Source organism: Vombatus ursinus, unplaced genomic scaffold, assembly GCF_900497805.2.
Source record: "Vombatus ursinus unplaced genomic scaffold, bare-nosed wombat genome assembly UNPS02014809.1, whole genome shotgun sequence".
NCBI classification, from domain to species: domain Eukaryota; kingdom Metazoa; phylum Chordata; class Mammalia; order Diprotodontia; family Vombatidae; genus Vombatus; species Vombatus ursinus.
The window spans coordinates 14,444,656-14,459,557 of NW_020954587.1; the positions used below are offsets into that span (position 1 = coordinate 14,444,656).

The 14,902-nt window shown below is 40.3% G+C and overlaps 2 protein-coding genes across 7 annotated transcripts in view; one reads left to right on the plus strand and one right to left on the minus strand.

Annotated features, from left to right (window-relative positions):
- GART (phosphoribosylglycinamide formyltransferase, phosphoribosylglycinamide synthetase, phosphoribosylaminoimidazole synthetase) overlaps positions 1-7,197 on the minus strand; it is a 36,467-nt gene extending 29,270 nt beyond the window's left edge. Inside the window, exons 1-4 of one of the 6 annotated variants that reach the window (XM_027875571.1) lie at positions 7,076-7,191; positions 6,679-6,745; positions 1,620-1,772; positions 98-193 (exon numbers count right to left, since the gene is read on the minus strand). In XM_027875571.1, the coding sequence (XP_027731372.1) occupies positions 98-193; positions 1,620-1,764 (241 nt within the window). In that variant the 5' untranslated portion in view covers positions 1,765-1,772; positions 6,679-6,745; positions 7,076-7,191. Of the gene's footprint in view, positions 1-97; positions 194-1,619; positions 1,776-6,674; positions 6,746-7,075 lie in introns of all 6 variants that reach the window. The other 5 variants (XM_027875569.1, XM_027875572.1, XM_027875570.1 and 2 more) reach the window with 5 other exon arrangements.
- Positions 7,198-7,798: 601 nt separating this feature from the next.
- Positions 7,799-14,902, plus strand: part of SON (SON DNA binding protein) — a 34,795-nt gene continuing 27,691 nt past the window's right edge. Inside the window, 3 exon segments of the mRNA XM_027875568.1 lie at positions 7,799-7,960; positions 10,639-10,805; positions 12,666-14,901. Of these exon segments, the coding sequence (XP_027731369.1) occupies positions 7,884-7,960; positions 10,639-10,805; positions 12,666-14,901 (2,480 nt within the window). The 5' untranslated portion in view covers positions 7,799-7,883.

A 14,902-nucleotide genomic window follows, 5' to 3' on the forward strand; every position in this document is an offset into this window, starting at 1 on the left:
TCTTTGAAGCAGTATTTAACTCTAAAATTCTATGATTTAATACTCTCTTCCATAAAGCAAATCTTATAAAAGCAAACTGGAATTTTTCCAACTTTACCAGCAGCAAGAGGAGCCTCTGGTCCAACAACTACAAGTTCAATTTTCTGATCTTTGCAGAACTGAGCGAGGGCAGTATGATCACTGATTGACACAGCTGTAAAGATAAAAAACCAATAACTATTTTCATATCTAATTGTAAAGCTATCACCTACCTAGAAATAATTGCTAACTTCTAATTATTTGCAGGGTAGGTACTATGTAACTGAGTTTGAGAATTTTAAAAAATGAATTAAACTAGAGAACTAGTTCATTTTATTTTGAGTTGCTATGTGTAAGTCCGAGTAAATCTGCCCAAAGTTCTGTAAATTATTTTATGAACTACTACATAATGAGGTTAGTTTCTCTTTAATAATTCACAAATATAGGAATTTCATTGGTTGCACTGCAAAGTTATTTCATAGCTAAGTCCAAGTAATACTATGTTAAATTTTAATAATCTCTTAAAAGTTGAAAAAATATAGTGGAAAGATGTAATAGCTGATTTCTAGGACATCAGTATTATAAAGCTGCTGAGCATTGCATTTATGCACAATATCCATGTGCACTAATGTATTATTTTAAAATACATTTGCTTTAAAAATTTAGTTTATGTGGATAGAACTCCCATTAATAAGTATGTATTCTTTATGTATATAGCAATAAGATTCCCCTTTAAATATTTTTGCTATCTTAAGTTCATTCAAAAGAGAATCTTCCTTTACATGTTTAAGAACAAACCACCATTCAAATAGAATTTTGCAAAGATATTAATCAAGAACATTCACAATCCACTTCAAAACAGAAGCCCCAAGATAATGTTCCCTATCTATATTCCCAAATGAGATAATTTTCGTAAAGCACTTTGCAAACCACAGCTTTATGTTAGTTATTAATATTACTGCTAGTTTCGTTAATTAAAACTATGTAAGATATATAGAATAGTTTGATAAAACTTTTGGTTGTTATGGAATGCTATCTAATCCATTCTGAACCATGTATTATAACAGACAGTAACGGGATTGGAGTGGGGAAGAACTGGATTCAAATTGTACCTCAGACACTAATTGTGGGTCTGAGCAAGTTACTTTTAGCCTTAATTTCCTCATTTGCAAAATGGGGAAATTAAGAGCATCTACATCACAAGGTTATCGTAAAAACCAAACGAGGTAATGTATATAAAATTCTGTACAAACTTTAAATCACTATGTAATTGTCAATATTATTATGAAGCAATTTTAATAAGATGTTGGCATAAAATGATTTCCTAAGATAGAGTTATAAACAGAACAGTACATCTTACACTTCTGGCAAAATGATTCACATCTTCCTATTAAGGAGAGGGGAAAGTACTTTTTTCCCCCCAATGACCAAAACAAATAAACAAAGTAACAGAAAAACCAGATGCTACTGATAATCAACATAAAATAACGAGACTTGTCACTTAGTATTTAGTTTGCTTATCTGTAAACTGATAAAATTGAGTTAGATGACCTCTAAGGTCCTTTTTAGATCAAACATTCTATAAATCAAAATGTCTTTACCTGAATTTGAAATCTTCCCATTGTTGGCGGTTCCTGCATTTCCTGGGGCAACTATCACCTGGCTGACATGCTGAGACTGTGCAAGTTTCCAAGCCAGCGTGTGTTCCCTTCCCCCATTGCCAATTACAAGCACAGGGACTGCCATTAATTTGTCTGCTGAGATATAAAGAAGAAAAAGAAAAAGAAAAAGAAATTGACAAATAATGCCAAGAGAATCAAGTTCAGTCAAATTAAAAAAACAAAACAAAACAAAAACAAAAAAACAAAAAACTCAAATCCACTCATTTCCTCATTCCTTATGTCTTGGCCAAAACTTGACATGGTTGATCATTCTCTCCTTTTTGAAAAACTCTTTTTGTTGGCTTCTGGCTTTTTAAAAAATGTAGCAGTAACTTAATTTTTTTGTTTTTCTGACCCTTCCTTTGAAGCATCCCTTTTCTTTCTTCCTTCCTCCTAAACTTACTCCTTGAGGTTCTATCATTTGGCTCTTTATTCTTTTTTGGTTTTTTTTTTCCTCCCTCCCCAATTTTATCTATTCCCATAACTTTCCAACTATCACCTCTACACAATTTATTCCCCAGTCAGCTCTTCTAGTCTCAATCTTTCTTCAACAATGGTTCAATATTTAAGCAAGTATTGTGTGAAAGAAATGTGTTAGGTTCTGTTAAGAATTTCAGTTGCTGCTCTCAAGTGAAATATAGTAGGGCAAAGAGATACGAGGACAAGTATAATAAGAATGAGAAAAATATACAGGAAATGTCAGTGAGGAAGGCTATTTTCTCTGGCTAGAAGGAATCTGGGCAGACCTCAAGGAGTAAGTGGTACATGAATTAGGCCTTGAAAGCAAGGATTTCAACACACTGAGAGGCAGGACTGGAAGCTGACTCGAGGAGGACACTGAATAGCATAGTAAGAATACAGCATTGCAGGATAGAAAGTTTTTGAGTAGGGGAGTGTGACCTGATTAGACTTGTGCACCAGAATAATTATGGTGACAGCATTAAGAAGGGTTGATTTAAGACAGCAGATTAGGAAACTTTTTATTGTAACACATTTGAGAGGTAATAAGAGTTTAGATTAGGAGGCAGTAGAGTGGATAGGAAGAAAAGATGCATTCAGGAGGCATTTTTGGAGACAGAATGTACAGGACTTTGTAACTAATTGGAATAAAGTAAAATAGGACAGTGAAATTTTAGGACAACTAAGAGAATTTCCGTTAACGAATGGCACAAATAAGGTTAGTTAGGAGGGACAATTTTAGACAGAGGAATGAGTTCAGTTTTAGATATGTTGAATCTGAGGAGCTGGTCAGGTGTTCAAGCAGATATGCCTAGCATGCATTCGGAAATGTGAGACACATTCCCTTAGATGGCCCACAAACACTTCTAGTAACTTGTCACTTTTGACCATCATGTTCAAAAGCAAACTATCTTTTCTCTCTTCTTCCTTTACCCACTCCAAATTAGTTCTTCCTGCTGTCTGTATAACTAAGTAAAAAAATGCCACAATTCTCCAGTCAAGAAACCTCAGGCATCATTGATTCCTCCTCCCTTACCTTCAGTTGCTCAATCCAGACCATCCTACACTTACAATGTCTTCCTTTCCATTTGCATTAACACGTTAACTTAGGCCCACATTAACATACATTTGGACTAGAATTGGTTTCTTTCTAACTGTTCTTCCTGCCTCCTGTAACTCAACTCTCCTATTTTTCCCAGGGATTTCAGTATTCATGTTAATGAATCCTAACAACCTGACCACACGATTCATCAACCACCATGCAAATGACTAGCCCAGACCTCTCTTGCACCTAAACTCAACATATCCAAACGCTACCAAATTCCATCTTCACCATATCTATGGTGCTACCATTCACGAATTCCATATTGCAACTATTCTTTTTCTCTCACTTTTTTAATAGTTAGAGTCTACTTCTGCAACATCTCTTGCATCCTTATTCTGCTCACCCGTTCTCTATCCCCCCCCCAATTATCTCCTTGGACTAAGGCCAGTCCCTTAACAGGTATTTCCACTTTCTCCTTCAGCTCTAATTCATCTGGCATACTGCTAGCAAGCTAATTTATTTCATGAAAAACTTGATCATCACTGGCCTCAAGAACTTGGTGGACTCCCTGTTTCTTTTTTCTGTCAGGGAATTTTTTTTTTAAACATAAAGTAACTTCATCTCTTGAATCCTTACTGCCTCTTTAAAGTGTAACTAAAATGTTACCTTTTTCAGGAAGCCTTCATTGATCTTTTTTCCTCCATCTCTATTCTACCTTTGTCCCAAGATCAGAAATAGTCTTCCTTTTCAGAATTCAGGTGGCACTTTTGTTTTATAACTCAAATCTATTTATGTAAGATTACTTATTTAGCTCTAGTGTTATCCTCTCCCCCATTAGACTAACCTAGCAGAGACAAAGTAAAACTTTACATCACCCCCTAGGAAGCGACTGATGTTTGGTCTCGAACGATTCTTCATATATTATATTTATCATTACGTAGTTTTGTTGCCCATTTAATTGCATATTGCCCTGTAAACAGAAGGTAAACTCCTTGAAGACAGGGATATTTCATTTTTATCTTTGCACCCTCAGGGACTGGTATAACACTCGACACATAGTACACATTTAAAGGACACTGAATGAAACTAAATAAAATAGTCAAGGCCTATTACATAGAAAGGGGATTAGATGCAAAGAGACAAAATTAGACTTAATATAAGCAACCGATACTATTTACTAAACTCCTAATATGACAGGTACAGATATGACAGATAAAAACACAAAACGAGACAATCCCTGACACCAACATCACATGCTACTGGGGAAGGACAGAGAGAATAAACATTTAAATAACACTTACTATGTGCCAGACACTGTACTAAGTACTTTACAAAGGCAGATGCTGAAGTTATATACCCGCTTTACAATTGAGGAAACTGAGGTCCACTTTAACTGACTTCTTCAAGGTCATACAGCTATTAAGTGTCCAGTCATATCTGAACTCAGGTCTTCCTGACTCCAGGCCTATTGCTCTACTCACTTTACCACCTAGCTCTACTTGTCTCTGGGGAAGGGGGAATATAAAATGTTTATAGAAAAACACAAAACAAAATACAAACACAAAAATAATACAAAATCACTTCAGGATGAGGGGAATCTAACAACTTGGAAAATCAGAAAAAGCTTCTTAAAGAATATAGCACTTAAAATGAAGGGAGCTGGAGAATACACAAAGCAGAGGTTGAGAGGGAGGACATACCAGATATGGGGCAGAGCCTGTGCTAAGACATGGGAAGCAGAAGGAAAGATAAGAGAGGGAATGCTATACGCAGGAAACAGCGAAGAGGCTGATCTGACTGAAAAATAGAGCTTGTGAAATCAGTTTATTAAGGGTTTTGAAGGCCAAACAGAGGAGTTTGTATTTTATCCTACAGGCAAGAGGTCATCCTTTTCTGGGAGCTAAGAATGGTGTTTACATTTAAAAACAAAAGTTTCACTGTATTTAAGAAGCTAAAAACTATTCTTAGCTCCGGAGTCATAAAAAACAAGGGACTGGCAGGATTTGGCTCTAGGCCAAGTTGTTACAGGGAGCCAGTAAAGATTCTAGAGCAGAGGAATGACAAGGGCAGACCTGTGCTTTAGGAATATCAATCAGACCGAGAACAGAGTAGAAATTCAGAAGGTTGGATGCAAAGAGACCCATCAGGAGATCTGCAGGAATCTAAGCAAATAAGGACCTGAAGTACAGTAGTTCTGGTATAAGTGAAGAGGTGGTAGGGTAGAATTGATAGGACTTGGCAACTAATTAGATATGCTAACTGGTACCTAGGGGCAGCTAAATGACTCAGTAGATAAGAATATTGGTTCTGGAAGGCAGGGGTCTGGAAGACCCCAGTTCAAATTCAATCTTAGAAACTTAGGAGCTGTGTGACCCTAGGCAAAACTTTACTTGCCTCTAAACCTGGGTAACTCTCAGTTCTCTAATCTTTAATCTTTATATCTTTAATCTAATCTTTAAAACTGGTATACCTACCTCTTTTCTTAGACAAGATACAGTATTGTTCAGTTTACAAGGATGACTTGCTGTCCACTGAATTACCAAATAGTATAAAGCAGAAATAAAGGCTACTTTCAAAATTCCCAATTGGTGCTATTCTAGAGCAAAAGCACCAAATGCAAAATTTAAGACTATGTGGAAAAGCCAAATTAAATTAAGGAACTGATAAATTCTTAATTTTTTGAAAAGATGGGGAAAAAAAAACCTAAAACCATTTGCACAGGCTAGAAAAGTGATCAAACCAGGATGGAAAAATGCAGCTTATCAGAAATTCAAAACCAAAACCGTGAGCAGGAACATTTTAATTAAAAATCAAGATCCTAAATGCTGGCATTGTAGATGTTTAAAAACAAGTAGTAAAAGACGAGGAAAACAAGCCTCCATTGCGCACATGGTAAAACCAAAAGCACATGGTCAATCCCATAGGAGCAAAAGAACCAATGCTTTCCACCTGAAAGACATTAAAATAAAAAAACACCCCCAAGTCACAGTATTAAAGAAAAAGCATATGGTAAACCTCACTGTATTAAAAACTAAATGAATTCTATTTGAAATACATATCAAGGAAAAAAAAACTTCCATTAGTCACAGGGTTAAAAAAGCAGTTGGCCAATCTCACAGGATTAAAAAACAAATTAATTCTATTTGAAGTGCATTACCAAGGAAAAAAAACTTCTCCATTAGTAGCAGGCTTAAGGAAAAAGCACGTGGCCAACCCCACAGGATTAAAAAACAAAATGAATTCTATCTTAAGTACCTATCAAGAAAACTGCACCATTAGTCACAAGGTCGAGCAAAATGCACAAGGCCAACCCACTGAGTTAGAAAATAGCAGTTTTACCCAAGACAAACTTGGGTAAAGATAACTGCAACAGTTTTCACTTTCCTCTTGCTAACAAATCAAAAGATATTATAGAAATCTAACTTAAATGAGGAAGGACCTTTATATGTGTAAACACGCACAAAAATACAAATACAAATGCTCCCCCATACCTACTTGCTAGGAACGAGTGTCAAGACCCGCCAAAAGGAACAAACCCCAAGGTCCTTTGCTCCGCGGAAGTCTGGAGGGGCGGAAAAGGAATTCTAAATTCAGGAAACCTTCCAGTCTCGGGCGTTTTAATTTTCATCGATCCGTAATCGGGCGTCCGACAGTCACATTCTCGGAGACCGGCAAAGCAAGCTTGGGGACCCAAAGATCAGCTCCCACCCCCCGCGGCGGCCTCGGCCTCCTCCTCCGGGACACGCACCGGGCAGCCCACGCGACGCCCTTTCCAGGTTCCCAGATTCCAAACCCTTGGGCTCAACCCAGACCCGGGGAAGCCTGTTCACACGTGTTACGTACCGACCCCCAACTCTGCACCCCACTGCCCCCCGCCCCTTCAGTCTGGTACCTCACACGCGGCCCTGGACCCGTAAATAGTTTGCCCCTGGGAGGGCGCACCCAGAGCTCGTACGGCCGGGGCCTGCGGGTTATTTCGCGAGGGCGACGACGGACGCGCGGTTTCCCGCCGCAGAACACCGCCTGGACGCGGGGGGTGCAGGCTCCCGGGGTCGCCAGGGGACGCTCAGCAGCCACAGCTACCGCGCAGCCCGGGACTCAGAAATCGAGGCGGATTCAGACGTGGGGGGGAGGGGCCGGGGCGGAGGGAAGCAAAGGCTGTATTTGCCAGGGTCACAGGACTGCACGAGCATTGGGAGGAAGGCGGCGAAGAGGCGGGTCCTCCCCGAGACAGCAATAAAGCCGGACTTGGCGCCCCCCTCAGGCGTGTGCGGGCTCCGCGGGGACATTGGCTACCTTTCACTTCGCCGCCAGACTCCCATCTGGATAGTTATGCCCTTGAATCAACCCAGCCCGCAAAAGTACAAGCCCACCCCCCGCCCCGAACGCTGGGGACTAAGCAGCTCACGTTGGCGGGATTCACCCGCAGACACTGGCCCTGTAATGGCGCCTGCGTCAGGCACTAACATGGCCGCCGCAGCCCCGAGCTTGGAGCTTACGTCAACGGCTCCGCCCTCGTCTCGCAAGAACGGACCGAGAAAGCGAATACGTGCCCGCTGATTGGTCCAGTGGCAGAGCGGAGCACTGTCAAGAGCCAATGAGGGAAGAGAGATAAGGAACCGGCCGTAGCGCCTACTCCCGACGCATGCTGGGAGCCTGGAGGTCTTGGGAGGAGGAGTTGAGAGAACGGAGCGGCCGCCATGGCGACAAACATCGAGCAGATCTTCAGGTCCTTCGTGGTCAGTAAATTCCGGGAAATTCAGCAAGAGCTTTCCAGGTAACGTGTTCCCAGGCGCATCTGCCTTCAGCTGACCACTGGGACCGATACAGTGTTCCACCGAGATATCCCCGAAGCCGCCATCGTCCTTTGGCCTAGGCCGTGCAGGAGCCTCGCCCGGGCCTGGGATCTATTTCCTGGCCCCCGCCCCCTCCCCCATCTTCTACCTTCCTTCCTCTCACCCCTCGCGCGCTAGGGCTTTCGTCTCTCGCTCCGTGGCGCTCTCCTCCTCCCCCCGCCCCTACCAACCCCCAACCTACGGGCTGCGTTCGTAGACTTCCCTTTCTCATCCGAGTAACCTCCCTCCCTTCCGTCTTCCAGGCCCCGTTGTCCACCTTGGGATGGGCCTAGGTTCCTCCTCCGATCCTCCTCCTCGTTTCCCCTCCCCCCCACCCCCATCCCCCACCTTCGTCTCCGGAGATTTCACCATTCTGTCCCTACCCCGGAAAGAGTGTATAACGGCGTTTTTGTAGCATAATCCTGAAATTTCATTCTTGCTTATTTTCGATTATTCAAGGACCGACAGTCTAGTTTGTGGATTATCCAGGCTTTTGGTTCCCTCTTTGCCCTCTCCACCTGTTTTTAAAAGAGTTGGAAGTAGTTCAAATTTGTCCAGTTTGTTGGTTAGCTACTCTGGGTTTGAAGGCGGAGATGGTTGAAGTTGTTGGGGGGTGTGTGGGTTGGGAGTAGAGGAGGTATCTTTTGAATTTCAGTTTTTCTACTATCCCGGCTTCAAATTACAAGGAAAGTTGAGTTTGACTAACGCAGTATCCCCGAATCACTATTGTTCTTTATGTTCTCATTTTCCCAACCAAAAATAGGGAGAAAGGAAATTTGCAAAAAAAAAAAAAAATCTGTTTAGACAGGAAAATAATGAGGAGGTACTGCTTTTGAGTGGTTTTCAGTTAGTGTTTCTGCCTTTTATACCTTACATGGACCTTTATAGTAAGAAGATAGAAACGAGAATCCCCGAAACTTAAATATTTGTTACAGTTTCACTTAAATACTTTCTCTTTGTGGCTATTCGCTATCTTTAAACTCCAGCATCTTGGTCCTGTTTGTTAGTCATAATGTAGTCTTAACTGAATATCCAAGAGTAAGTTAAAATAGCCAAATTAAATTCTTAATTCTCATTTACTGAGCAGTGGGCTGGTTTGTGTTGAGAGTCGGGGAGAGGGGAAAGGTGTGCTGATGCCAAGGTATTGGTTATATGAGTGAACAAATAATTTTCAGATGAGGCTTATTCCTGAGACTTAATTGCATAAGGTGTTAATTTGTGTAGTGTAATTCTATTTCGTTTGATTACAGTCAGTTGACTGCTTGTAGATTGTCCACTTTGTTGATTATCCATAGCAAATTTCTGGACCATGCAGCACTTTCAGCATTAAAGGTGTACTTAGAGGAAACCTAAGCCATTTTTAGTATTAGTCCAAGCAGAACATAATTATTGAACATTAGTTATGCTTGTTCACACCTCTCTCCCTCTTGTGATATGTTTTTGTGTCTCCTTGTCTTAATGTAATATCTGAACCAAATATGACTAGATTTTGGATTATGTGCTATTAACTTCATTGTTAAATTAGCCAAAATTAGTTGTACTGGTATTACAGTAGTTTTTCTGTGGTAGTTTCACTGTGCTTTCTTGGTTATATTTCTCATTGTAATTAAATTTTTTTTTTTTGAGATTTAGTTTTTTAGGCATATGGTAATTTGATCTGATGGATCAGATCTACTCAATTTAATTTGGTTGAAAGGAACAGAATCAGAATTGTAGTAAATATTCTTTAAAATGCTTTAAAATATGAATTGGAAGAACTTAAACATAGGTTCGTTCTTTGGCACATTACAAACAAATGAACACAACCATAACTAACCTGGAAAATTGTTCAAATTTAAACAGGGAATATTATAGATAATATTTTAATCATATTCTGAAAGTGTAAACTTCAACCAGTTCTTTTTTTATATATGTAGTGGTATTGGTTAAAGTGTAATGAATTCTCATTAGTTAATTGGTTTATTTTAATCTTGTGCCATTTTTGTATACAAGAGATTGCTCTAAATGTTTTTCTACACATTTGTGGAAGTTTTATTGAACTTGACAGTATGTGATTTATTTTTATCTTGCATACATTTTGCTACCTTTTGTATGTCTTCCTTGTGCTGATAGTAATGTCTATGTAAACAGATTGGCTAAAAAATACTGGGTTTTTTTTCCCTTTCATTTTACCCATATGCTCCTAGTGTTAGGCTATACATTTTTTGTATTTTTATGGGATTTTTTTTTTCCTTTTTTTGCCAATTATAAGTAACCAAAAGCCTCAACTTAGATTTCTGAGGGTTTTGAAACATGAGCTCGGAAAACTTTTGTTTTGGGGGATTTTACTTGATTTGCACAATTGTAAAATTGTGGTAATGTGACACTATAAAATTATAATTTAAATTAGTTGGAAGTAGATTAGAAGTTAATAAAATTTGAGGAAGAGTTTTTATAAAGGTTTGAGAATATGTTAACAAAAAAACCAAAAAGATGACAATGTGTGTATCTTATATAATCAGATGTGACAATAAAGTCACTGTAATAGAGCACATTATTGATAGGCTGTTATTTTGTGCTGGTTTATTGTATATTGATATTCATAGCATTAATGAATTTTGCTGTTTTATTTTTAAATCAGTGGCAGGGTTGAAGGCCAGCTGAATGGTGAAACAAACCCACCTGTAGAAGGAAACCAGTCAGGTGATGCAGCTGCCTGTGCAAGGAGCCTACCAAATGAAGAAATAGTGCAGAAGATAGAAGAAGTGCTATCTGGGGTCCTAGACACAGAATTGCGATATAAACCAGGTAAAATAAAAGAGATTATTTGTGTCAAGGATTATCCTTCCCTAGAAATCTCAAGGGAAGCTTAAGTGGTCTTTCAAAAGCAGTATCTTTGAGCATATTTCCTAATACAGGAAACCTTTGCTATATCCTGATTTGTTAGATTAATTGAATTTTCTGATTAATTGAAAAGAAATCTATTTTTTAAAAATAGACTTTACAAAAAATCTAACAAGGTTGTATGTTTTCATTTATACTAACTGAAGCTGAATATTTTTTTCATTTGTGGTCTTGTAGTTCCTTGGTGTCATGATTCTGAATTTCATAATGGGTATGTTGATGACACCAGTTAATACTAGGATGGTAGGATTTATAGCTGGAATCCTATAGTCAAATCCTCTTGTTTTAGAGATGAAAAACCTGAGGCACAGGTAGGTTAAACGATTTGAACATTATTATGTTATATCCTATTATTATCGTATAAGTGTGTATTGCCTGGGGGAGGCGAAGAAAAAAGATGAAAGGTAGGTTATTTCTAGTTTGTGTTTTTAAAAATTTAATATAACCGACAACACCAGTTACTTCTTCTTAAGAGGTAGTCAGGGAAGCATAAAATCAACCTTATTGCTGAGTACCTCTTTTGTATCAATCTTATGACTGACCTATACTGAATTATTTTTAGGATATATATTGAAACATTCAATTCATGAATCTTTTCAAGAATCTAAGCCATTTTGATAAATTACCTTTTTAAGGATAAAGCAACAGATAATTAGGATTTAGGATAGGAAAAATAACATGAAGAAATTAAAATAATTTTACATCCAAGTTTGGCAAATCTTAATTGTACTTGGAATTAAAAAAAAAAACAACTTTAGTAGATTTTGTTTTTGCATAGGTTTTAGCACAATCTGACTTGTGTTTGAGATCTTTCCGTATGTTTTTTTTCTGGCCTGTACATTTTGATAAGAGCATGCAGGTGTTTGTGGTAGTGCAAAGTAGTATAACCTACTTGCTTATAAATGCAATAAAATTTCCTGCTTTTAGTACTTAATTGAATATGAATTTTATTGAATTAAACATTAAAGATTATCAAGTTTCTCCCTCTGAGTGTCATTTTTGGGATATTTTTCTTTGAAAAGTTACTTGTTAATTTTAGAATGTTTTAACACTGGAAGGACAGGAACATAAAGAGTATCTCAAAAGATCAACATGTGTCAATTGACTCTGTTTTTATTTTTGTTTTTTAATCCATAAGGTAAAAGAAATAGAAGTAGTAGGATAAATATTTTTATTATTTTAATTTTGTGTCATTTGATGTTCCTGGTCTTTCTGGTATTAAAGAGTATAATTTTATTAAGGTCTTATTTCATGTGGAATGTTGAAGGCTTTACTTTTCTTGGTATTAATTTTTGAATCATCTCAGGCTTTATTGCTGATCAGACTTAATGTATACATGAACATAATAAACAAGCATTATAAATCTATGTGGATATGCATTGTTAGGAGGAAATAAAGCAAATACAATGTGGATGATCCTTTTCTTAATGTTAGTATTTTCTCTTTGTAGCTTTTAAAGTGTAAGTAGGAAAAATGTATTAACATATAAGTGGTAACTTTAAAATAATCAGTGAATAGACATTTATTTTGTTGCAAACTCTAAGGTCTGCTGTTATATTTTATGTATTGGTGGGAATATTATTGAAAAAGTTCCCAATGGAGAGTTTTCAGACAGATGGACTTGAGGAAATGTTGACTTTTCTATTGTACCTAAGAAAAAAATTCTTTATAGTTTGATATGTAAATTTTAATTTTATAACATTTATTTAAACCTTACTGTCGAGAGTGATTTGAAAAATTTAATGTCATTTCTTTTTATTTTAGATTTAAAGGAGGCCTCCAGAAAAAGTAGATGTGTATCTGTACAGACAGACCCTACTGATGAAATTCCCACCAAAAAATCAAAGAAACATAAAAAACACAAAAATAAAAAGAAGAAAAAGAAGAAAGAAAAAGAGAAAGAGAAAAAATACAAGAGACAGTCAGAAGAATCTGAGTCAAAGCTGAAGTCTCATCATGGTGGGAATGTAGGGTTAGAGTCTGATCCCTATTTGAAGTTTGATTCAGAGCCCTCAGTGATGGGACTGGAACACCCTGTCAGAGCACTTGGGCTGCCTAAGCCCCCTGCAGTAATGCTGAAGTCACCAACAATGACATTGGGACTGAATGAATCCCCTGCAGTTGCTCTGGAACCTCCTACAATGGCAGTAGAGGTATCAGAACCACATACTTTAGTAGCACTGAAGCCAGCTTCAATTGGGGAACTATCAGAACTACATGCAACATTGGTCCCAGAACCCTTCACGTTAGAGCGACCAGAATCTTCTGTGGCCGTAACACTGGAATCATCTGTGAAACAGACATTGGAATCTCCTGCAGTGATGCCAGTGCCTACTACAACAGTAGTGCTGAAGTCATCTGAGGCACATGTGACAGTATCATCTGAATACAGTGCGAGATCTGTGCTGAAGCATTTGGAGATTCCATCTTCAGAGCAGTCAAAGATCACATTGCTTGAGCCTCCAGTATCAAAACTGCTAGAGTTATCAGAAACTTGTGTGGTGACAGCATCAGAGACACCTGCAGAGGTCCATCCTAGGTCAAGCTCAATGACAGCTTTAGAGTTGCCAGAGTCATCTGTAACTGAAGCTTTGAGGTTGCCCGAGCAATCTCCAACAATACCATTGTTGTCTGTGGAGCCTCCTATGACTACGGTTTTAGAGTTTCCCAAACCACCTGCAGTCTCAGTGCCAGAGATGCCTGGGCCCCCCACAACACCGGTGCCAGAGTTACCAGGACCCCCCACAACACCAGTGCCGGAGTTCCCAGGGCCTCCTGTGACATCAGTGCCGGAGCTGCTGAGAACCCCTACGACATCAGTGCTGGAGCTGCCAGGGCCCCCCGTGACGTCAGTGCCGGAGCTTCCAGGGCCCCCCGTGATGTCGGTGATGGAGCTGCCAGGGCCCTCCATGACATCGATGCCAGAGGTGCCGGGCCCCCCTGTGATTCCGGTGCCAGAGGTGCCGATTCTGGAGGTGCCAGGGTCCCCTGTGGCATCGGTGCTAGAGTTTCGGGGGCCCCCTGCAACACCGGTGCAGGTTCCGGAGTTGCCGGGGCCCCCCGGGACACTGGTGCCAGAGTTGCCGGGGCCCCCTGCGACACTGGTACGTGTACCAGAGTTGCCGGGGCCCTCAGCAACACCAGTGCTTGAGTTGTCACAGGATTTGCCTGGGCTTCCAGCACCCTTGATGGTGTCGGAGTTGCCTCAGGATGTGCCAAGGCAACCCACGATGGCGCTGGAAATGCCACAAGAGTTGCCTGGGCTGCCTGTGGCGACAACAGCATCGGAGTTGCCTGGGCAGCCTGTGGCGACTGTGGCTTTGGAATTGGCAGAACAACCTGTGATGACAACAGAGCCGGAGCAGCCTACAATGATGCCCGCGCTGGAGTTGCCGGGGCAACCTGAGGTGATGACAGCAGCAGGGTTGCCTGGGCAGCCTGTGGCTACAACAGCACCAGAGTTGCCTGGGCAGCCTGAGGTGCCAGAGTTGCGGGGGCTGCCTTCGGTGACCGGGGTGTCAGAGTTGCCAGGGCAGCCCTCAGCAACTGTGGTACAGGAGTTGCCGGGGCAGTCTGGGGCACTAGGGCAGCCTGTGGCAAATGTGGCGCTGGAGTTGCTGGGGCAGCCTGTAGCATCAGAGCTGTCAGGGCAGCCCACAGTAGCTGCAGCGCTAGAGTTGCCAGGGCAGCCTGTGGCAACTGTAGCGCTAGAAATGTCAGGTCATTCAGTGATGACAACATCGGATCTGCCAACGATGACCGTTTCCCAATCCCTGGAGGTGCCTTCAACGACAGCGCTGGAATCATACAGTACAGTAGCACAGGAGCTACCTACCACATTAGTGGGGGAGACATCTGTAACAGTCTCAGTGGATCCCCTGATGGCCCCTGAGTCCCATATGTTATCTTCCAATACCATGGACTCCCAGATGTTAGCTTCTAATACCATGGACACCCAGATGTTAGCTTCCAACAGCATGGACTCCCAGATGTTAGCTTCC